The 22768-nt window shown below is 41.5% G+C and overlaps 3 protein-coding genes across 6 annotated transcripts; 2 read left to right on the top strand and 1 right to left on the bottom strand.

Moving 5' to 3' along the window:
* The first annotated feature begins 356 nt into the window (after positions 1–356).
* mrpl41 (mitochondrial ribosomal protein L41) lies at positions 357–2311 on the top strand. Of its 2 annotated transcripts, none has more exons than XM_076047134.1 (2): positions 357–485; positions 1577–2311. In XM_076047134.1, the coding sequence occupies exon 2, from the start codon at positions 1608–1610 to the stop codon at positions 2013–2015; it is 408 nt and encodes a 135-aa protein (XP_075903249.1). In that variant the 5' UTR covers positions 357–485; positions 1577–1607; the 3' UTR covers positions 2016–2311. The 2 variants fall into 2 exon arrangements, with proteins under 2 accessions (XP_075903249.1, XP_075903250.1); XM_076047135.1 differs by having other exon boundaries at positions 394–485; positions 1552–2311.
* Positions 2312–3528: 1217 nt separating this feature from the next.
* dph7 (diphthamide biosynthesis 7) lies at positions 3529–14209 on the bottom strand. Of its 3 annotated transcripts, none has more exons than XM_076047073.1 (11): positions 13943–14209; positions 11847–11974; positions 11458–11618; positions 10469–10602; positions 10114–10201; positions 9525–9619; positions 8722–8882; positions 6235–6307; positions 6036–6101; positions 5600–5772; positions 3529–4564 (listed from the first exon to the last, which is right to left on the bottom strand). In XM_076047073.1, the coding sequence occupies exons 3-11, from the start codon at positions 11587–11589 to the stop codon at positions 4158–4160; spliced, it is 1329 nt and encodes a 442-aa protein (XP_075903188.1). In that variant the 5' UTR covers positions 11590–11618; positions 11847–11974; positions 13943–14209; the 3' UTR covers positions 3529–4157. The 3 variants fall into 3 exon arrangements, with proteins under 3 accessions (XP_075903188.1, XP_075903190.1, XP_075903189.1); XM_076047075.1 differs by having other exon boundaries at positions 8722–8879; XM_076047074.1 differs by having other exon boundaries at positions 11458–11613.
* Positions 14210–19877: 5668 nt separating this feature from the next.
* On the top strand, positions 19878–21755 carry LOC142902242 (uncharacterized). The gene is made up of 3 exons (XM_076047137.1): positions 19878–20117; positions 20390–20467; positions 20773–21755. Exons 1-3 carry the CDS (start codon positions 19976–19978, stop codon positions 20919–20921), a joined length of 369 nt encoding a protein of 122 aa, XP_075903252.1. The 5' UTR covers positions 19878–19975; the 3' UTR covers positions 20922–21755.
* The last annotated feature ends 1013 nt before the right edge of the window (positions 21756–22768 follow it).

Below are 22768 nucleotides of genomic sequence, written 5' to 3'. Positions count from 1 at the left end.
GTAGGACTCCCGTACTGACAAACAAACACAGATATTCCAACAACTAGTGTTACACAAACGACTGCTCTTAACCTTTACTGACTGAAACAAAGTATCTGCGCTGATATAGGCTCCCGACTGTTTACAACATCTTTCAAACGATCGTTGAATGCCCTGTAGTTTCAAAATAAAATGCACCTTAACGACAAAGCAGGCAGCGGAATAAAAGGAAATACGGTCAGTTAGTTCCGTGTGAATATTGCAAACGGACATCGGGTATTTCTGTAGAAATTAAAACAGATCGGTTTATGCATTTTACAATAAAGAGTTGTGGATTCGTTTATTTTGAAGTGTCCGCTGTCGCGCCCCCCTCGTCGTGAGCTGGTTTCCTGTATTGTGAATTTTAAATGGTCGAAGGCGTTTTAGGTTGCAACCAATCACAGAGCGGTTTATTGAGACGTCCGCTCTCTCCGTTGGCGTGGGGTCGCAGCAGCGGGGTACCCAAGGTGAGTGGAACACATTTGTGAAAATAGTTGGTAAGGTGAATTATCCCGAGCTTTAAACCAAACCCGATAGTTTATTAGCTCACAAAGCGACATATATCCGGGGTCAGTGCCCGTTAGCTTAAAACCATTCCGCGGCTAGCAAGCCTCTATGCTAATGTTTACAAGCGGTAATCAAGATGTGGGTAATTATTGTTTCGACAGTCAAATGCAGCTTAACCTGCCACAAATGAGGGATGAGATCAGCTAAAGAAGTTATAATTTGAGAGACCGCTGACAGTTTACACAGGCTACCTGAGCTTTAGAGAACGTGATGGAAGCTGTTGGTAGTTAGCAAGTTCGTTGTCTTTATTCTTGGCTATTTGTGTGGCAAAAGTTATTATTATTATTATTATTATTATTATTATTATTATTATTATTATTATTAATATTAATAATAATAATAATAATAATAATAATAATAATAATGTTTCAGGTAAACGTTAGCATGACTCATGTTCGTGTTAACCCACTAAGGAGACAAGAGTGAATCCTGTCAAATCACATCACGTAGAATTTTGGTAAAACACTTTTGCTCGGGGTGTAACTGTTAATTGTTCTAATAATTTATTGAGGAGATTAAATATATGTATGTGTTAAGAAATACATTTTCTCATTTCAATAAATACAGTTTATGCAGTTGGTGTAACAGAATGCGATTTACAGTGCACCACTCACAGAAGTAGCAGAAGAGAAGAAACACAAGTGAATGACAACAGAGACCACAACAAAAATGTCAATGTCTCAATAACTTGTCATTTTTGGTGTCGTTTTGGTCTCATAATGTCTAAACGTGAACAGTACAATGATGAGAATTGTTTAGATACAAATTTGTCATTGAACCAGAACATTTAGTGTCCACCATTCATTGATCAGACACTGTGGATCATTGATGTTCATCACCTAATTACAAAACTGCATGTTCTGCAGGGAATGCTGACTCAATGAAGAGTTTGACGCGTGCATTTAAAAGTGTAGACAAGGTCAAATCAAGTTCACCTGTTTTGTTTATGCTGTTGACCTTTCTAAGAATTCCACGTTTGATTTTCTTGAAGGTTTTGGTAGACGACACCAGCAGGAGGCAAGATGGGTGTGTTGTCCACGCTGATGAGGGGTCTGGTGAGGGGAGCTGACCGAATGGCAGAGTTCACCAGCAAGCGTGGCTCAAGGACCCACAATAAGGGCAGAGGTGCCAGGCCCACCGGACTCAAACTCTCCAGCGGAAAGTTTCTCCCCATACAGGCGATGATCCCTGAGTTTGTGGTGCCAAACCTGGAGGGCTTCAAACTCAAACCGTACGTGTCCTACCGCTCCCCGAGAGGAACGCTGCCACCGGTCACGGCACAGAGTCTTTTTGCTGACGTCGTGGCTCCTCAGATCAAAAGGGACTTTGACGAAGGCACTTTCAGCAAAGACCGACTGCAGAAATATGGATATGAGGTCACGCAGGAGGAGAAGCTGTTCAAGTTGTATCCAAAGAACTATGTGCGCTAAAATGGAACATTGTAGCGACATTATAGACCACGTAAAGCAACCAAACTTGTGTCGATCAGTGCATTTTCCACCCAGCTCCATGTCCTTCCTCTGTTTTCTCTACAGCAAACTTCCAGGACTAAGAAAAAAAAACTGCAGTGTAATGTTGCTTATGGTTCAATGGAAATAAAACAAATCCACATCACCATCAGAAGGCATCCAATTGTTGTAATCTGTGCATCAATGATTTTGCCACTGCTGCAGTCTGTGTTAAAAAGAGTCTTTATTATTAAAAACTGAGTTTTTCATCTCTTAAACGTGTCTGTTGCGTTACTTGCACGCCACACTAACACACAAAGTACAAAACACTACTAGATGGGCTGGCTTTCTCCCCACCGGAAACTCCCACAGTGGTGCTGACGTGGAAATCAGTCATCCGACCTGGGAACGGGGGCAGAGTGCGCTGGTGTGATGGGGAGAGCTCCAGCAGCAGGGAGCACACAGGAGGAGTGAGACGAATAGAATAAAACAGAGCTTGAAGTGCTGCTGTTCACCTGTACATTATGAGAGCTGCTACCGAAATACAGTCTGTTCACCTAAGTCAGCGTTTTTCAACCACAGTACCGAGAGATAGATGTGAAAAATTATCCAATTTCAATTGGTCTAAAAATAATCTATTACTAACGTTCAATTGTGGTGTGACGGTGCTTTAACAGGAATGTGAGCCTAGTTTCCTCCCTCAGTTAATCCCAGGATAGCAGCTTTCTGTGCATCTAATAGTATAGTTAGTTATACTAGTATGAATAGATTAAGATTCTATATTGTGATTAACTAGCTTGCGGAGCAAATCGCCTTGATAAATGGAGCAAACCAGCACGTCACACACGCACAACGCAATGAACAACGTTTTTGACTTGCAGGCAATCATACATTAGAGATTCAATTTAATGATAATGATTAAAAATAATAGCGCAATGCGCTTCCGTAATAATTCGTTTTTTTTTCTTGTCCTCTATAATTTTCTGCAGCAACTCTAGTGCCACCTGGTGGCCACACTTTGAAAACCACTACCCTGGGAAGTCGGGTTGCGTTTTATTTTGTTCTTCTGTTCTTTGTTTTCCTACCGGGGTGAAGCATAAATATGAGGAGGTAGTTGGTTGGGTCACCTTGTTCATCACGTATTTAAAAATTCTGATTGACAATAAACTATTTTCTCCTTCCAATCTGTGCTGACATCATTTATTATATCATCGATGTTCTACCTTTGTTCCCCCAGGGGGCGCAACAGTTCAATGACAGGCTCAGGAGAGGGAGGCTGAGCTCCAGTGATGCAATCTAAAATCTGACCACTTTGTGTCAATTTTACACACACTGCACATTTAAATCATTGTACATGGACAGCGTAGATCCGGCTGATATTTCTAGTGAAAGGTCATCAAGTGTTAATAAGAGTAATTTCCTCTGGTGTCAAATATGGTGCTGTTTCACTTTTTCAGAGTGTGAAATGTAATCAAAAATGCCCAACAACGATGTGTTTAAAATATTAACCCATGATTTAATTGCCAGTTTACATTAACGAGCAATTGATAAAACATAAAACTTGCATTTTTTAGGGACACAAAAAGTGTTCAGAATTTCAGTATGTGCGTGCTGGTGAAAAGCAAGAGTTTCAATGATGCCCTCTGCAGTCCGGCTACTACGACTCAGGTTGGCAACAGCCCAGTTTTCTGATCAACGCGGCTAAACATATCACAGCCTAAAAGCCAGAGTTAAACACTGAAACTGATTTGAGAAATCCCCTCACCTTTCTTACAACACCTGACACTAACACAATGTCACACAACCTAAGGCCTCAGACAGCAAGCATGTTAAATGGTGGATTGACTCTGGAGAAAGTAGTGAAAACACACAATGACCAGTGCCTTTGTCAATGGCCGCATTGGTTATTACTACATTACTACATATAATAAAGCTTTGCTTGAAATACAAGAGGTGTGTCGTGGCCCTCCCCTTTTCCTCACGCCATACGCATCAACAGTGTATTCTGCAATCGCGAACACTTGAAATGGATACAGCACGCCGACGCAATGTTTGAGTTGTGCTTCCTGCTTCAAAATAATTCAACCGAGTGTCCAATGATGTGCTACTCTTTCTTCCCAGCGATTATGTTTGCCGTGATTCATGCCGAGCGTCACTCTGAAACCTGTCCCATCGCCACAAATGGAGCGTGTGGTCATAGAATGAGCAGCTGGCCAGTAAATGGGATTCTGAAGGTGCAGCCCCACTGGAAGAGGTGGCGCTTGTCGTGTCACTGGCGCCGGAGGGCGCCGCGCTGCTCTCTGGGATGTATCGGCCCACATCGTCTTCCAGGGACGTGTCAAAACTGGCGGTGGGAGACTCGTACTGAATCCTCAAGTGTCCCGTTGTCTCTGTAAGGCTTTCCACGAGGTCGGCGGCAGGGGGAGCGCAGGGAACGTTTGACTCCAAGGGCAGGTGGCACCAGTCGGCTCCATACGCCAGGGAGTTGTGCAGCTTGTAGGATGCCTCCACGGTGCAGCGGCCGCCACCGTCTGGGCAAAAATGAGGGATTGAAAAGGAGTTAATGGCAGGGACTTAAAATGTTCCAAAAGTAAAATGTAGAATTTGCAAATTTGTTATCCATTCTGCAATTTCTTACCACATTAGAGTAAAATTCTATGGATTCTAGGGACAACATTGTCCCAAGTTTATACCAGAGTGTTTATTGAGGCTCATGTTTTACATTCCAACGCAGTGGAACCAAATCAAAAAACACAAGACACAAACAGGACTTTGCCATTTAAAGGACACATTTCACATGTGACAATGCTGCGACAATCAGTGGCTCTTTAACTTCGACACAATCTGTAAATCTGTGGATGTATTGGCATTGCAACTCCCTCTGGCCTGTCTGCCTTCTCGGACCTTATCACTGCCTCTCCATCTTGTCTTATTTTATGCGTTTCCTTTTCACTCTAACCGGTCAAAAGCGCACTGCATGTGGCCGCCCCTGAGAGTCGGGGTCCGCTCGAGGTTTATTCCCACTGGGTAGTTTTTCCTGGCCACTGTTGCTCGATGCTCACTCTGGAGGGATCAGTTGGGTTTCTCTCTATTGTGCAAAGAACGCCTCTGGATGTGAATTGATGCTCCATAAATAAAGGCTGATGGATGGATGGATGGATCGAGCAGCCCTACTGCATACGGCATCTTCTTTTGTTCAGTAAGTCTAAAACTACTCATAGAATAATGAATTAAGGATGACGTACACACATGCGGAAGGAAATAAGAACTAACTGAGAAGGCTGAAAGTTAATTTAAAGCAAAAAGCTTTTTGTGTTGATAAATGACAAAATTGATTGTGCTACCACTTGTGGTCGCATCTGTGACTCCTTGATGACGTAGTCATTTCCTACGTCCATACAAGACGCTGGCACTGTTCTAATCACAACTTGCGCTTTGTGAAGATAACAGCGTGCGTGCGGGTTCTGCGTGAGTGACTGAAGCCGGGCTACTGGCGAATCATCTGATGCGCCTCACTGTTTCCAAAGGGCTGGCACATCCTTCTCCCTTGTGTCTCGCGCGCTTACCGAGAGCTGGCTGGCAATGCAGGATGTGGAAGTCGTTGTGCATGCAGGCTGCCAGCAGGAGGTGCTGATGGGTTGGGTGCCACTTCAACCTCCACACTCCGCCGCCCATGGGAGTGTCGCTGAGAGGCTGCCGCATATTGCGGCCATCCCACAGCAACACGTGCTCGTCGTAGCTGCCGGACGCAAGGCAGGACATTGGACAACAGGTGTGTCAGGTTAGTGGCCTCGATCACTGTATTGCAACCTAAAACAGCGGCCCGTTAAGCTTCTAATCCGGCCCACCGAACTTGAAGAAATCATAGTAATGGTAACTAAATAATAAAATAGCTGTAATTCATCATTTCTTTCAGTGTTTTAAGAGTCATTTCAGTCAAGACCAAAATACTGAGGGGCTTGAAATGTCAAATGTCATGACGGAATTCACTGGGACATTTACCTGCCTGTTGCCAGGATGTGCTCCCGGTGAGGGTTGCTGTGAATACTGCACACGCCCATTGAATGGCTTCAGAAAAACGAAACACAGCAAAGAAAACAGTTATTATTATGCAGTGCAAGAAAATGAGTAATTCAGATAAGAGCTGACACACACACACACACACACACACACACACACACACACACACACACACACACACCCTTTACTGACGAAAGTGGGACATGAGGGGCTGATCCTCAGATCCCATCCCTTAAGTTTACAGTCATCACTACCTACAGAGAATAAGAGAGAGAGAGAGAGGGAGAGAGATAGAGAGATAGAGAGATAGAGAGAGAGAGAGAGAGAGAGAGAACAAGACGTGACTCAACAGATGAAATGTTTCTCAGATCCATCACATTTATTTGACACACGCACTCATTGAAGTGGAAGACTAAACCCCGCATTAACCAAGCATGTAAAGAGTGACAAAGGTCAGGTGAGATTGGTTTTGACTGGGTCTCCGGTTCAAGAGTGGCTGGACACAGAGAGTACGACAACGTGGACGGTAGAGGACGATGTTTGCTGGCCGCAGATCCAACAAAAACCATCACCTTTTCATCACATTCAAAACAAACCATCGGATCGCATGTAGGCTGACGGGTGAAGACCCTGCGGTGGGATGCAGTGCAACAAACTCTTGCCAAAGCCAGCCAACAGTCAGGCAAAAACCAACGTTCCATTGAAAAGTGTTCAGAAAAGTGCAGCACTCAATGCTGGTCTCCACGCGTCTCTCTCAAGCCCAGACAGAACCTTTGCTTTGCTTTATCATTTTCTTCTTTCCGCTGTGGTTTGAAGGGCAACAATGGATTTCTGCTGTTATTTGATGGAAACGCTGGCATGTCGGTCTTGAACCTCTTCCTCCCTGATGGCCCCTGAGGCAGCAGGGTTTTCCGTCTATAAACCACATCTGCCTCGCGTAATGAACATACACAAGTTGCATACCCACAGACAGCCATCCCAATCAGACGCAGACACTAAGCGATCAAAACGGCATGGATCAAAACAACATTTAAAGAAAAAAAAAAAAATGCATCCAGAGAGGCAGCGGGATCACGGAAGCACCGCCCTAAAGATTCTACTCTACAAATCCGACTAAAAGTCCCTGATCTAGCTGTGATAAAAGACAGATAAGGCCCCACCTCCCTTCCAAAAACCATAACCAGGAAATTTTGTGCTAGCTTTGCTGTTTATCTGCTGAGGGGACAGTGTTGTTGTCCAGCCATCACTCTCACAGGGATTTTGGGGGTCCTTGATTGGGGGAAGGTGGCTATTTGTCATCTGATGCTATGTGTGTCTGTCTCTCCTATATTCTCGTAGATTTCTCCTCCTTGCCGTTGGGTTTTCACTTTGAAAATTCATGGAAATTGACCAGCGTTTAACAGAGCCAATGTCCTGCACAACATAATTAGAGAGAGCCACCAAGAGACATGTACTCTCGAGACCGCATAACGTTTGAGTGTCTGACAGGCTAATGTCGCTAAACTAAGCATCATTACCAAGACTCGCTTTTCTTTCACGAAAAAGACTGTGACTAAAAACTGTATGACACCGGAGAGGAGGCTTTTCAACAGTGACGATGATGCACAAGAGCCTCCCATGCCCCAACCTCCGCAATGGCTGAATTATTTTTGTGTTTTTGTTGTGTCATTTATGATGATGACGAGTGCGCTGAATAAAGCTGTTCCTGACATATTCCTTGTGGCATATGACATTTAGCACCTGACCACACTGCCAGAACTGGTTCAATGACCATGGTGTCACTGCGTGCAAACTCACTGGATCCACATCTGGAGACACCAGACCCAGCAAAGCAGCTGACCAACCTGGGCTTCCATTGCACCTGAGCAGTGCCACATTGATGCAGTGGAGGCCCAACCAAGTATGGAGTGTGTTTTAATAATCATGCTGCTCAGAAATCTGACATGTTTAAAATATACTTCTTTTTTTTAAATTAATCTTATGAAACATTACAATTTTCTGACTTTCATTCATTTCATTATGATTTCATTATCATTATAAGCCACTGTCATCAAAATAAAGGCTTGAAATATTTCACTCTACGTGTAATGAATCTATATCATATATGGGTTTCACTTTCTGATATCACCAACAAAAAATATTATTATTAATATTATTTATTTTAAAATATATATATATATATTTTTTGCAGTGATGCACAATATGAAAAATTTCAACCGATACCGATAACCGATAATTCCCTGCTTCTCATGGCCGATACCGATGTGATAGCCGATAAGTTCATATTTTTACATTTAATACAATCTCCGTATAATCTGCAGTTTGTGCAGGATGCAGCGATGGAAAACCGATATTTTAGTTGCTCTTGCCTATCATCTTTCATTAATTTATCGGATCTTTTTATCGGAAAAATGTGAGTATTGTTTGCTACTTTTCTTTAAAAATAAAGATAAAATATTTGAAATTATTTATTACATTGTCTTTTGTAGTGTTACCAAAAAATTTTAATCGAAATTGAGAATCGAGTTCACAGAGAGAGAGAGAAAAAAAAATGGGGATTTTATTTTTGTCCAAAATGGCCCTGCCCTAGTTGGAAATAAGCAGTGAAGAGAGGGACATCTGAGCAATGGTCATAGTATAACAGGCCTGGCAATGCCATGAATGTTACCTGAATAAACCACCTGCGTGTCCCAGTAGGAGAAGGCAGATATCCAAGCCTCGAAATCATGGGCCTTCCACTGAGACAATGACGTCAGAGCGCCGTCATCCAAGGACAACACGCTGACACAGCCTGATGAATCGCTGCAGACCACCCGCACCGCACTGCTGCTGGAAAACAGTTCACCTGAGTAACTGGCTACATTCCATTGACTCTGGCATTTTCAAGCATCAGGTGTCTTGTTTGTGTACGTAAACATCATATCCTGTTTTCCATCACCATGCCTCAGCCAAGTGAGCTACTATACAAAAGACATGGTGGTGGTCTTACATCTGTCGCACCATAAAGTAAAATCAAGGCACAGAAGTACGATGAAGTAAATCGCACAAAAATGTTATAAATAGGACTTTAATTGACTATTAACAGTGACAGAAACGATAATCATAAGAAGTTCAGTGTCTCTGATGGTTTCAATTTGATACTTAAAGCAAGAAATCACTGCTGACGACGAGCAATTGGTTCATAAAACTGAACTCCATCCAAACTATGCACACAGGAGTGAACCTGAATTTTCTAAGAGAAATTGATTTTGTAAGAAAAAAACAAAACAAATTAGAGAATGTCAGTATCTCTGGGGTATACTGTATATTATTTAGGAGAAGAGGTCAATCTTTCAACGGCGCCATTAAAATGCATTCACACACAAATTAGACAGTGGTCTCCAAAGATGTAGCTTGACTCCACCATAAAAACAACTGGCTTTAAGTCTTTGTGTCAAAGCGGGATCGCTTAAGTTGACACCATCAACGTACCTGTCCATTCTCCCGGTGGACCAGTCCAATGACAAAGCCAGCCTCTCCGTTCCAACTTCTAAACTGCTGATTGACTGCAGACTGGGGCCACCGTCCTGCTTGGAAGAAGAAGAAGTAGAAAAACAACCTCCACACACTTCAAAATTCCAACTCACCAACAGCCTGTGTCATACCAAGTTTTTGTATTCTGTATGTTTTGAAGTTTGTTTCATCACTGTCAGATACAAAGTTATTAAGAAAGGGGAATGTAAAGCTCTAATAGGTCATTTCATCTAGGGCATGACAATCAAAATCAGAATTTGTATTGTTTTTTGACTGCTGCAACAGTGTAGTTTCCCAAATTGGGATCAATAAAGTTCAATCTAATCTAATCTAACTGACAGCAATTCCTGAAATTCTCTCTACAAAAGTTCACGAAAAAAATTGCTTGACATTTCATAGGAATTTAGTATGTGTCAAATGTTCTAGTTGTTTATTCTTATTGGGTGATCAGTAGATGGAGAAATGTGACACAATGCAATGGTACATCTGAGAATAACATTGTGCAAGTAGCAGGAAATGGCATTTTGTCTTGTGACAAATTTCTTACCTGCTTGTCTGACAACATGTACAGCTGAAGCTCTCCAGTGGCAGCTGCCATTCCCAGCAATATCTTCTCTGACACTGGTAAGTGGCACCTAAATGCCATTGAAATCAAGCCATTATTTGTTTTGTGGAAAGTAATGCCAGTGGAAAAAAATCTTTAAAATATACAGTCAGCCAAAATAATGTATGCACACATCAGGAAAAGGAAAACTTGAAGCATAAATGTTTAATTTGTACAAGTAGTTCTATACATGTAGATACTTGTAGAGGCCAGAGGTAACTTGTATTAAACTTCTGATGACACACACACACACACACACACACACACACACACACACACACACACACACTGTACTTACCATTTTAAGTCTAAAACGGCTGCTGTGTCGATGCGCTGCAGTTCAGTTAAAGGAGGGCTCATTGATGCCTCTTCATATAACTTGAACAGGTACAAACGACCCACTCGGCTCGGAGTGGCATCTTCCTCACCTGCCTGAACAAAAACAAATGGTTTCCAAAGTGGCACAATTAGACGGCATCAAGGACAATAAAAACTCATGCCAGTGCAGCAGGAAAGCAGGGAAACCCACTGGGCCAACACATGGGCTGTCAATGAGGATCTCATCCTGGTACCTAGCAGCAGTCAAGGTACCTCCGTCTACCACATTGAGGTTTCCAGTATCTTCAGCACAAACCAAGCCGGTTGGACGAGGAGATCGACAACAGACTGGCAAAAGCAAAAAGTGCTGTCGACATGTTGTATGAATAAGTCTGGGATGGCAAAAAACCCAAACAAAGGCACCAAGATCAGTGTTGATCAACCTGTGGTCTGGAGTCATGAGTACTGCGTGCAGCTGCTCGAGTGCTTCCATATCAACACTGCCCCCGCAATATCCTCAACATAGACTGGAGCGGCTTTGTTAGCAACACTGAATTCCTTCGGTGTGCGGAGATCATCAGTATAGAAGACATGTTGATGAAGACGCAGCTGACACTGACACTTTTGATCCTGGAGGCGGTCACCAGTGAGGGTTTCAGTCTCAATCAACCCTGTTTGGAGCTTTCATTATTATTATTGCTAATCATCACTGAGGTAGATCAGTTTGGGATTTGCTTTAACATGCAAACCTACTGCTTTTGCTGGGGATGGAGAGGTGTGTTTCAAAACAATCCTTTCAGAGTGTGTAAATGCCCATTTAGCTCTATATTATATTACTAAGCAGGGGAGCAGAAACGTCTAAAAGGGGTACAGTAATATTTTCTATCAGTCATACTTTCCCACAATCTAAACATCACTTTCTTCAGTCTTTTAAAGCCACAGGCCAGTCGATATTGTGAGCTCACTCACCCCTTTCTGCAGTTGATATGTTCCACAGACTAGGACGTTGTTGCTCGTTGGGACAGGACACCACTCCACCGTGTCGGCACTCAACTCTGTGTCGAACACCTGTAGATTGCGAGTCTTCGATTTCCAAGCCATAGCTGCCTGCTCCGCTAAACATATCTGCGCTAATTCAAAGGGGTGAAATGCAAAGTCGTTTCGCATTAAAAAAGAAAAAGTATGTTTTCTGTCCTCAACTAAAAATCATCACCCACTGAAAACAATTAGCTGACAAGCTCAAATAACCATATTCGGTCACATGCAGCGTAAACTGTACGCGGTCACGGTGCGATACATTATATAATGAATAAAGATGAGCCATGTGACAAACAAGGAAAATACACAAACCGACTCACGTGTGAGCTAGCCGAGCCCGAAATAAGACAGCTGTCGGCGGCGTCAGTACCCCATGGTCAGTGCACATCCATGATGTGTTTTCCGAGGCAAACCCCGCCTACTTCCTGGCTACGTAACTTCCTTCGACCTACGGATGCCGACGTGGTACCATAATGTCGACGCAATGGTTTACGTTACGTTTACTGGATTTTAAATGATAGATTATAACATATTTCGTTAAGTTACAACGTATAATCATATCAAAACGATATATTTTTTTTACCCTATCTATTGTTGTCTGTGAAACAGAATTCTCATAATTGATTAAAAAAACAACTTGCGATGAGCTCACGCAGTTACATCAACATAAACATATTCCAATAAATTGTGGTATTTCTGTGATTGCAATTGGTATTACAGGAACATAGATACTCAAAAAAATAAATGAGAACCACATACTACTGAAACTTTTTTCTTTGTCTATTTTCCTTTTAATGAAACAGTTCTCACTCGTTTTTAATGTTTTTCATTTATTTCGATCCAACAACATTGACAAACAAATAAAATTGTTCAAGAAAGCGGAGTTGGATATATTCCATTTCAATTTCAGGATTTTAAGGCGTAGATATTAGAAACTGGATTGCTTTCTTAGTCATCCGTCATTTTAGTGTTTCAAAATATACCTTCATTTCATTTTTGAACCGATAGATGTTAGGTTTCCTTTCAGTCCATGATTTAATTTATGAATATAAAACCATACATCTAAAATATGAATGATTTAAAAGAAAACACGACTTCTATCCATATTTTTAACGGCCACCTATTGTGGAGAGCCTGCTTTGTGCTTCCCCCTGTGTGTGTGTGTGTGTGGGTGCATGTGTCTATTTGTGTACCTGCAGGTATGGCAGTGGGTGGGTTTTAACGTGATTGGGGAGCACCTGGCCAGACTCCCTAAGACCATAAAGCCTATAGTCATCAATGCTGACTCATCATCCAGCCTCTCATGGACCTACGGCTCCTCCACATGCTTTAGTTAACATATTTATAATATGTCATACATATTTTAAGTTCACACTCTCCAACACTTACATACACTCATTAACATTTGCAGCAAACAGCAGACATACTAACAATGGCATGTTACAAACCCCATTATGCTATTTTTGTTGTTTATTTAAATAAATCACTATTATTCGTTAATCCTATTCGCGTGTTGCCTCTTGTCATGGCTTTTTGAGAGCCGAGTAGTGACAATGTGTACATGCACAATTTAATTGAGCTATGATTAAAGTTTGATTTTGCCGTTTGATCGGACTTCTGTCCTGGTCCCAGTTCACATGCAACTGAGAAAGTCGAACTACTGATGGGAACGTGTCCTCCTCCTTAACACTAGGGGGGCGATATGCGCCGTTTGAGTGGGATAATAAGCTCCCCTTTACGGTTGACCTCTTAGGTCACATAACAACTGGAGCGTGATACAACACCGGTGTTATGTCTCTACCACAGCTGTATAAAACGAACTGGATAACAGACTGGCAATATGGCGGTAGAGTAATTTATCTCCCCCTTTTTCCAGTGGCCACGCGAGGTACTGCAGCCAAAAATCCCCACAGGCCAAAAAACATTTTCCCATGGACCTCAATACAAAAACAAACACGGCAAAAAAAATTAGCTTACACAATAATTGGGTCTGTGCCATGTGTGGATAAATGCTGTGAAGAAACCACTGTAATGTGGGCAACCACACCCCAATGCTCACTAACATATTCCAAAACAAAAACTACAATCATTTTGTCTGTATGGTCATGGGATTGCTGTTCAGTATGATGCCCAGGAGTCCTTGGAGTGGACCAGAGGGTTCTCTCGGATACAGGAACCTCTGGGTTGCGAGGGTACTTTTAAGCATATGATGGTGTGACTGGGCCCGGCATGGGGATAGTAGGCGAGCGAGATCATCGAGCAAGTTGAAGCACCTAATGGGTTGAAGCTAGGGCTGCAATGGTTAGTCGAGAATGATTACGTTGACGTGAAATGGAAGCGGTGATGGGTCATGTTCCAGTTATTGTAAATTGCTGATTGATAAAATCACACTCCGGCCGATACATGTCATCCATACCTGCATTGCAGTACTGAGTGCGGAGGGTAGTGTCGCTCGCTGTTAACAACACGCTAAGAAACAGGAGAAGAACACACGCATCATGGCGGAACAGACAGAAGACAAAAACTTCAATCCAAAGTTTCTAAAGTTTGGGAATATTCAGAAAAATAAAGCAGAAAAACACACTCGGAGCAAAGTTGTGAAGCGCACTATCCTTTCATGACAGCACGACGGTGTTGCACAAACACCTTGAATGCAGATGCCTCAGAGATACTCATGACGCAGAAGTTTCGCTTCCCAGTCAAGGTGCGTTGACAGGGTCAGAAAATGTCAACTTCTGTTCCAAGAATGTACCGACTTGCAACAGGCTGGCCACTGAGTCACCGCCAGATCTGGTGGTGACAGAAACAGACAGGACAAAGACATAGGCAAGACAACTTAAATGAGAAATACCAGAAAACACTCACAAACAGGAAATGAATAGAATAAAACTATGCCCTGGTTTTACAGTCGTGACTGCTCCAGCGCTGGCTCTCCCCTCGAGGATCTCAGCCCGTGGAGAGCAGCGCCAGATGCTTGCAAGGGGAAAACTAGAAGAGGAAAAATAGTTTTTTTTTGTTTATTTTCCCCAGCTGTTCTCACTAGGACTACCACTAACACTCGACTACCCCTGACTTTTCCTTTTTCATCACCGATTACCCTTTTTGTCTTCTCAAACCTACATATTTGCCTTACCCTAGAAATCTAATATGACCACACCAGTTTACACATACTGTATACTGTATAAACACACCCAAACGCACACATACACAGACACAAACAAGATGAAATCTAAAAACCTTGTTCTCGTTGTTCTGTTTTGTTTGGTTGTAACTATTGTTGGCACTATTGACATATCAGAATTCACTTTCGCTCCACCTTGTGCTGTGTGTTGCGTTTTTATGGTCTTCACTTGGATGTCACGCACGCCACCCGTAATGTATAGCCTGAACACATGTACTTTTTTGAATAGGTGTTTTAAAGAGTGTGGCTTCTTTACTGCTCCACTTGGAATGCCTTGGTAATTACAGGTGGCTGTTTCTGACTAGTGAGGCCCCTTTAATTGCAGAGAGTTCCAAAATTTCCAAAGGTGTTTGTGCTTGGGGCCTATTCCTCTCACGCAGTGACAACAAGTCTAACCAGTACCTTACCCAGAATTTGTTATATGCAAATCAAACCAAAATGATGATTTGCATATAACCAGGGAAGATTTTTTTGGAATCTTCCCAGGCCTCCAGTACCTTACCCAGAATTTGTTATATGCAAATCAAATCAAAATGTTCCCTCAGGAAGATTTTTTTGAATCTTCACTGGCCTCCAGTACCTTACCCAGAATTTGTTATATGCAAATCAAACCAACCTGATTTGCATATATGCACATAACCAGGGAAGATTTTTTTGAATCTTCCCTGGCCTCCATTCTTTTGCTTGAAGAAGTGAATTGAGTTGTGTACTGCCATTGCAGGTTTGATGCTACTGTTGTGCAGTTACTGGAAGTGGCAAAGTTAATGTTTCATCTACACTTATTTCTATTCTACTGTTCTTTGTGACAATAGGCAATAAAACACCATTACATCAGACTTGCATTGAACAAACAACAAAATAGCAAAAATGAAATGGGCAAACTATGGCCTGGGGACCACATGTGGCCTGTTATGGTTTTCTATCCGGCCCGCCAAACTTGAAGAAATTAGTAACTAAGTCATAAAATTGCTGTATTTTATCCTATTTGTCCAGTTTAATTGAAGAGTCATTTAATGAAGAGCTAAACCGTGGGGCTTCAAAGACAGATTTTGTTTGAACGCTTTTGTTCTTTTTCAATAGACATTACAGCGCATGTTTTCTACATGTCCCATTATTATTTTTCCTCTTTTGATCTATGAGGTGGGTCACAAAACAATCCATCTGCTCCTGGTCCGGCCCCTCATCATCGTGGCCCACCAGTCAAAAAACATGGTCATTTTTTTAAGTGCTATGTGAAAAGCCTAATCCCAAGACGAATTCATTTGGTTGCCAAGATGTCAACCAAATGAATTCATTGAGCTAGGAAGATTGCAAAACACACTGAGGCGTGTTCACAGAATTACAGAACTCAGAAGTCAAGCTGGTCAATGCTTTCATATAGTTGTCCCAGTCAGTCTACCAAACATCCAATGAGACATGTGACCTTCCTCTCATGGAGGTCAGCAACTCATGAGGGCTCAAGTGTGTTTTAGCATTTGGAGAGGTTCATGCAGGCAATGCATTTGACCATGTGAGTTTCTTTTGATTGTTTGGTCAGCCCTCTCCACTAATCCCTAATTGGCTGGATGGTAAACTGCTCCAAATCTGTGTGTGATCACCAGAGTTTCTTCTACGTCTGCCAGCTGTCTGTTACTGAAATGTGTGCGATCGTCTGACCCAATCAATCAATCAATCAATCAATCAATCAATTTTTATTTGTACTAAATCACATCCAAAGGCCTCTCAAAGCACCTTGCAGCGTTATGACGTGACACTTTTTAGCCTACTAATGACAACATAATCTCTTCATTTATTTATACTCACGCAGTGTAAAACCTGGGGAACCTGTTGCGATGCAAACAAAGCTGATGTCCTGGGTGTGATTGAGAAACGAAAACAGACTTACATTCAATTTAAAGCACAGTCCATCAACAATGGAAATTTCTCACGGCACACCTGACATTACCTCACGATACACACTGGTGTGTTGCGACAACAGTGGTTGAAAAACACTGCAGCAATTGTCCATCATGAGACATCCAGAGTCCCGCCTGAGCTTATGTACATATGGTCCTGTTGTTCCTGTGTTTTAATTCAAATCTGCTTCCTCCAACTCTGGCAGTTCTTCTGTTTTTGATCCCAACCGTTTTGGCGTGTGGCCTCCTGCTTTCTCGCCAGCCTTCATCTGCTGCACTGTTGCCAGCAGTTATTTCAGTGGTTGCTGCTGTCCCTTACATTTCATTACTGCTGCTTCCACCCAGAGTGCCACTGACTAATTGGTCCTGATGTCTCACTGGTGTGTTTGCTGTGGTCCAGATGTTTGCCCTGTCTTTGTCCATATATGACAAGCAGAATTGGCTCCGAATGTCTTTATGTCGTCGGGCAGATTCGTTCTCACAGGTAGCGCTCGTGACCCGAGAGTGTGAATCACGCAGGTCGGTTCAGGAACCACCTGTTGAGTGACTTTATTATACGAATATTATCCAGGCCAAGACCGGACAGAGGGAGGGACGGAGAATGAAAGGGAGAACAGAGGGAGGATCTAGGTGAAGGGATAGACAGAGCAACTGACAACAAAATACAATATTGTGGCATAAACAGAAGCATGTGTCTATATATGTGTGTGTGTGTGTGTGTGTGGGTGTGTCTAAGTGTGTATGTGTGTGTATGGGATAGTATTAAACAGATCCTGGAGTAACCTAGCTTGGTCTGGAGCAGGCCATGGGTAACTTATGTAGTAACATATCCATCCCACTTCCCTCTGTCCCACCTTTGTGCAAACAGGTGAAGGATAAGTTGAGCCAGGATAACTGAGATATCCCAGCTTCATCCCTTATTCTATTTTGTGCAAGGGGCCCCTGGGACCTGACTCCTACACCCTTACCTAACGCAACCACTAATTGAACTACTGTGTAGTTCAATGACGTTGAAAACCCCACAGACGTTTAATTACGTTAGCAGGCTACGCCTAAAGACACAATTAGCAGTACACTCTTTTGAGAGACTTAGTAAAAAACAAAAAACAAAAAACAAAAAAACCCAACTCATATTGGTTTGTTAATAAACATGTTTATGTCTGATTACTGACATGTCAGAGATGTTAAATAAAGACTTAGCTTTAATCACAATACATTAAAAGATTTAAACACACCAAATACACTAAAGATTTGTGCTCACAGCTCTCTCTCAAGGAATCTGTTGGCAACATGAGTCTCCTGTGCCGTCATGTCAGTTCATAATGAAAGGTCTCTGGAAATAAGATAGGAATCCCAACTACCTATGCAAATACCTATGACAAATACTTCTGCCTTCTGTCTTTTTATCTCCTGTCTGAGATTGTCATTGTTAAAACAGTCACTTAACATTTTTTAAATCCATTTACATTTACATGCATTCCATCCACAGATGTCACTGTTGTTTTGTTTTGTACTGTGGATGTTTTTGTTTTTTTAATACTGTATTGCACTTCCCCGTGACCCTGATCTCAGGAAGAAGCGAGTATAGAAAATGAATGAATGAATGTATCGCACTTGCACAGGTCGCCTGCGAAATGTTTTAAGTCTGACAAATATAACACATGTGGCTTTATTGTGAGCTTGCAGTGGTATTAATTATCAACGTTACACTGCAGCTGTGAATTACCTCAGTTTGATCAACTAGAGATGAGAGCTTACGAACGTGCCTTCACTTTGAAGTCCTGATAAAAGTCTAAGAAAAAACAATAACAAAAAAAAAAAGAAGAGAAAAAACATCTGGACTGCTTAAGAATGAGCAAACCTCTGATTTCTTAAGAGGAAAGAAAAAGAAAAAAGAAGAAGTTGCTTATAGGGAAATGAAATTGGCTCAGACACTGTTTGTTCTGGTCTGGCTTAATTTATGGGCTTCTTGTCTTGATTTGTATATGTTGTTGATTAACATGACTGTATTTTCACATGTATGTATATGCGTGCATATATTTTGCTCACTTACTTTACTGACAAGCCTCTCCATTACATTTCTGCTGAGGACTCACCTGTTTTCTTGAACGGTTGCAGCTCAATGCCTTTTTTGGGACTGTTGTTGTTCTTCAGATGTGTTTTTTTGCCCATAAGATATTGTTCGCTTGCACTTAATCCCCCCCCCCCCTTTTTAAGATTAACTGGATCAAATCACAGAAAACATAATTTTAAATAAATAGATAACTTTTATTATGAGGGACAAGCAAATTACCATGGCATGTGTACGATTCATGGCACACCCTGGGATCCTTATGTGAAGAGTGTTTCAGTGCAGTTAATGAGTGCCACATGCTTGCAAAAATTGCCTTCAAAGTCTCTAGACTTTAATTAGCATGGGAACTCAACATTAAAAACTCAGCAAGCGGAAAGAATCTGTTGGTTGGCAAACAGAGTCAACTGATAATTGCTCATCCGCCTTTGAATTTCCCCATTAACATATTTTTCCCGACCAAAAATGATGTCTTTTTTTGATGGTCTTAACAACAGACAAAAAAGACACTATGATGAAGGGGTAGACCATACACCTCACTAATTGTGGATTCACTTGAAAAACTGCAGACAAAACTGTAAATTATCATATTTTCCAAAAAATGTGTTGATTGTTTGCAACCTCGCAAATGTCAAACAACCTTAATAATAGTTCAGACCAAGCACGAAAAATCAATAAATCATCATTGCCTTCAAAACAACAGTTGAATAGTCTGCCAAGAGCGTTTCGCTATCATGAAAGAATAAGTGACATGTGGGAGTATTGCGGGTGAAAGACCTGCCGTCTGTCTCCACCTACACTCAGAAACGAGGAGGGAGACGAGTGGCTCGTCTGTATAAATACCGCCCAGACAAACAGCAAGGAGAACAACATTGTGAGGCCTTTGGAAAGCGTCTAGCACTCCAGGTAAGAACAAAGGCTTACTCTACATTCTACAAAGAATCATGAGCACTGTGTCTCCACAGAATTAACAGCTGCTCAGGATTTTCCCTAGAACATTTTTTGTGAATAATTTACAGAATATTTTGTGAATTATTCCAAAGCATGTTATGAGTGCGTTTTGTTTAGATAGTTTTCTTGTTTGATTTCAGCGTCTATTATCAAAGAAATGGCTGGTGAGTACATTAAATGTTCTAGAAATATTTCCTAAAGTAAGAATGGAAAAAAAAAACTATCACTGACAATATTTGTTGTTTCTTGGCCTTAAAATGATTCTAATTTCTGTTCCATGAAGATGAATCCTTTAAGCAGGAGTTCCTTAAGGCCCACAACGCCTACAGGAAGAAACACAGCACGCCGCCAATGACCTTCAGCAATGACCTTAATAGCTCTGCTCAAAGTTGGGCTGATCACCTGATGGCCACTGACAAGCTCTCGCACAGTACCACCGAGGATGGAGAGAATGTATTCACCATGTACGGTTCAGCTGGCATTGTTCTCACAGGTCTGTTCTACACCAAGCATGTTTCTTCTCTGCTTGTTTTTCCAGATCTGTATTCTGCATTTTGGAGTCGCCTTGAATTTTAAGTTAAATAAAAAGCTTAAATCTGTGAAAAAAAAAACCAAACAGCATATTTAGCGCTCTGTTTAGTGTGCTGCCATAAATGCCAGTTTGTACTTTTTGATTCTCCTTTTTAAAATACCTCTCAGAAGTGAAGTGAAATACTGTCATCATCCTTTTTGACACGTGCGTCTGTTTTCTTTATCATTAAATAGGAAAAGAAGCTGTAGAAAGCTGGTACAATGAAATCAAGGATTACCAATGGAGCAACCCTGGATTTGCAAGCAACACTGGTAAGTAAAACAGAAAAGGCCGAGATGTCAAAACAAGTCCATAGACAGACGCAGGTTCATGGATAGATTCTCCCAATGACTTCAAAGTAATTGTTCATAGCTAATGTTGCTCACGTTGCTCTAAGATAGAAATGATTTACGATGCTTTACGCTAATTCAAGACACAGTGTCTTTAATTTCAGATTTACATTTACAATATAAAGTATTTCCTGTTTGATGGATGGTTGATATTTTATTTATTTCTATTTTTTTTGCAAGCTTAACGAGACAATTTGATCTTTGTCCTCTCCTGTGTGTTTTGAAAGGTCATTTTACTCAGGTGGTGTGGAAAAGCAGTACTGAGTTGGGTGTGGGCATGGCCACCAATGGCAAAAAGGTCTATGTGGTTGGACAGTACCGTCCTGCTGGCAACATAAACACCAGGGAACACTTTCAGGAAAACGTCCTTCAATAGGTAACTATTCAGTGAACCCCACCCACTGCACATCCAGGAAGTATTCAAAGGTCTTTGCCACATTTTGCTATGTTACAAAGTTATTCCCCCCCTTTAAGTGTGGTCATTATGGGGTGTTCTGTGTAGAATTCAGAATTCAGATTTTTTTTTTAATCCATTTTGGAATCAGGCTGTTGCATAACAACATATGGAAAAAGAACTGTGAATATGTTCCAGATGCACTGTATAACTGAAAAACAATGTTATGTTGATGCCTAGCAGAGGCATTGAGTATTTTGTTACTAGTGGCTAAGTTGCTCATTTGAGTTTGCATGCAGTGAGAGTGAGACCTCACGGGAAACTTCTACACCATACTAAAAAACAAACAAAAGGTTAGAAGTCATCTTGGACCTGTACTACAAACGTATCCAGGAAATGTTCCATTAATCTGGCATCAGTCTAAATGTGGTGACCAACCTGTGCACATAAATGGCAGTAGGTATATCTGACAATAATCTGTTTATTCCTTTAAAACGTTTAAAAACTGGGATTTATTGTCAGGATGCAGTGTTTTTCATCCTCAGTGATCTCTGTCACGAACATAACTTAATTCAAACATTGCTTGCTGTCATTTTCGCATTTTATCCATGGAAAAGACTTTGGTGGAGCAGAAAACATCTGATGTGAAATGAGGGAAGTGAAGCACCGGCAAAGAGACCCGCTCATCGCAGCAGATGACCAGGACCCTTCCTTCAGCTCGACAACCCAAGTCAATGATGGCTCACATTTACTCTGCGTTCCAAATCACAAATATGAATCAATATGAATAAAACCGTTCTTTATTAATTTCAGAAATATTTGGTTTTTATTTATTTGCATAGTGAAAGGGAGCAAGCTGCACCTATCCCAGCTGTGAATAGAAGGATAAGCAGAATAAGCAGGCTATAGCCATTCTAGTTTTGTGGTCTGTGTAGGGGGCGCTATTGAGCAAGTGTGTAAAATTCTTTAAAAAAAAATACATTTTTCAAGGGTTCTGACCTGTGTGCAAGATTGTGCAACGATTCAGGTATGTTAAGGGGGTGCAATTCAGGTTCAAAGCGCAGGAAAAAGTGCAGAGAAAAAACATAAAATAATGATAAACAGAGCAAAAACAAACGGGTCTTTGTATTTTTCAAGTCTAGTCAGTGGGACTGCTTGTGACATGCTGAGGCATGGTGCTGCCCGCAGGACGCCGCCTGTAATTATCTTCATATTCCCCATTTGATATTTCATCACTGGCACTCACACAACAGAGAGCCTGGTTTCAGACAGCACTCCATGAACAAAAGAAACCTGTGTCACACACGGTCACGAGAGAGACCACAGTTTATTCCTTTACTCATTACTTCATGATTGGCAAGTTTAATATGTTGAGCTACTATATTACTATATTATCCAGGCAGACCAAAGGCATTGTCATATCTTATGCTTTGATACTGCGTCATCAATTTCAGCTTCAGGAGTGACTATAATCAAACTTCAAACTTCAAATGGCATGAACATGAACAGGCTCTCTTCTTTTTTTTTTTTTTTTTTTTTTTACTGCAAACTGATCCACACAGTAAAGAAAAAAAACTAGTTTCTGCCATGTATATATATACATATTGCATTGGCTTGTGCCAATGATTTTACTGACGATGTGCATTCATTTATTTGACTTGATGTGTGTGTGTGATTCGTTTGTTCATGGGATTGTGGGATGACATCGTGTTGGTCATGGTGGTTAAACTAAGATGTCCTGTACTTATCACCAATTCAATTCAGTTCAATTCAATCCAATTCAATCCAATACTTTATTGTCACTGTCAGCATTGTCACCAAGAATAATT

This window comes from Nelusetta ayraudi, unplaced genomic scaffold (genome assembly GCF_046127955.1).
Source record: "Nelusetta ayraudi isolate G7.1 ecotype Tasmania unplaced genomic scaffold, CSIRO-AGI_Nayr_v1 ptg000092l, whole genome shotgun sequence".
In the NCBI taxonomy this organism is placed as follows: domain Eukaryota; kingdom Metazoa; phylum Chordata; class Actinopteri; order Tetraodontiformes; family Monacanthidae; genus Nelusetta; species Nelusetta ayraudi.
Note: the sequence above shows the minus strand (reverse complement) of the source record. Positions and strands in the feature narration are given on the sequence as shown.

What these genes read in the sequence shown, in the direction of transcription:
- mrpl41 (XM_076047134.1), top strand. Translation starts at nt 1,608, where the DNA reads ATGGGTGTGTTGTCCACGCTGATGAGGGGTCTGGTGAGGGGAGCTGAC.
- LOC142902242 (XM_076047137.1), top strand. Translation starts at nt 19,976, where the DNA reads ATGACCTTCAGCAATGACCTTAATAGCTCTGCTCAAAGTTGGGCTGAT. An exon ending in AGCTGGCATTGTTCTCACAG is followed by an intron (nt 20,118 to 20,389) that starts GTCTGTTCTACA and finishes ATCATTAAATAG; the next exon opens with GAAAAGAAGCTGTAGAAAGC. An exon ending in TGGATTTGCAAGCAACACTG is followed by an intron (nt 20,468 to 20,772) that starts GTAAGTAAAACA and finishes GTGTTTTGAAAG; the next exon opens with GTCATTTTACTCAGGTGGTG.
- dph7 (XM_076047073.1), bottom strand. Translation starts at nt 11,589, where the DNA reads ATGGCTTGGAAATCGAAGACTCGCAATCTACAGGTGTTCGACACAGAG. An exon ending in CATATCAACTGCAGAAAGGG is followed by an intron (nt 10,603 to 11,457) that starts GTGAGTGAGCTC and finishes GTTTTTGTTCAG; the next exon opens with GCAGGTGAGGAAGATGCCAC. An exon ending in CACATCCTGGCAACAGGCAG is followed by an intron (nt 5,773 to 6,035) that starts GTAAATGTCCCA and finishes TGCGTCCGGCAG; the next exon opens with CTACGACGAGCACGTGTTGC.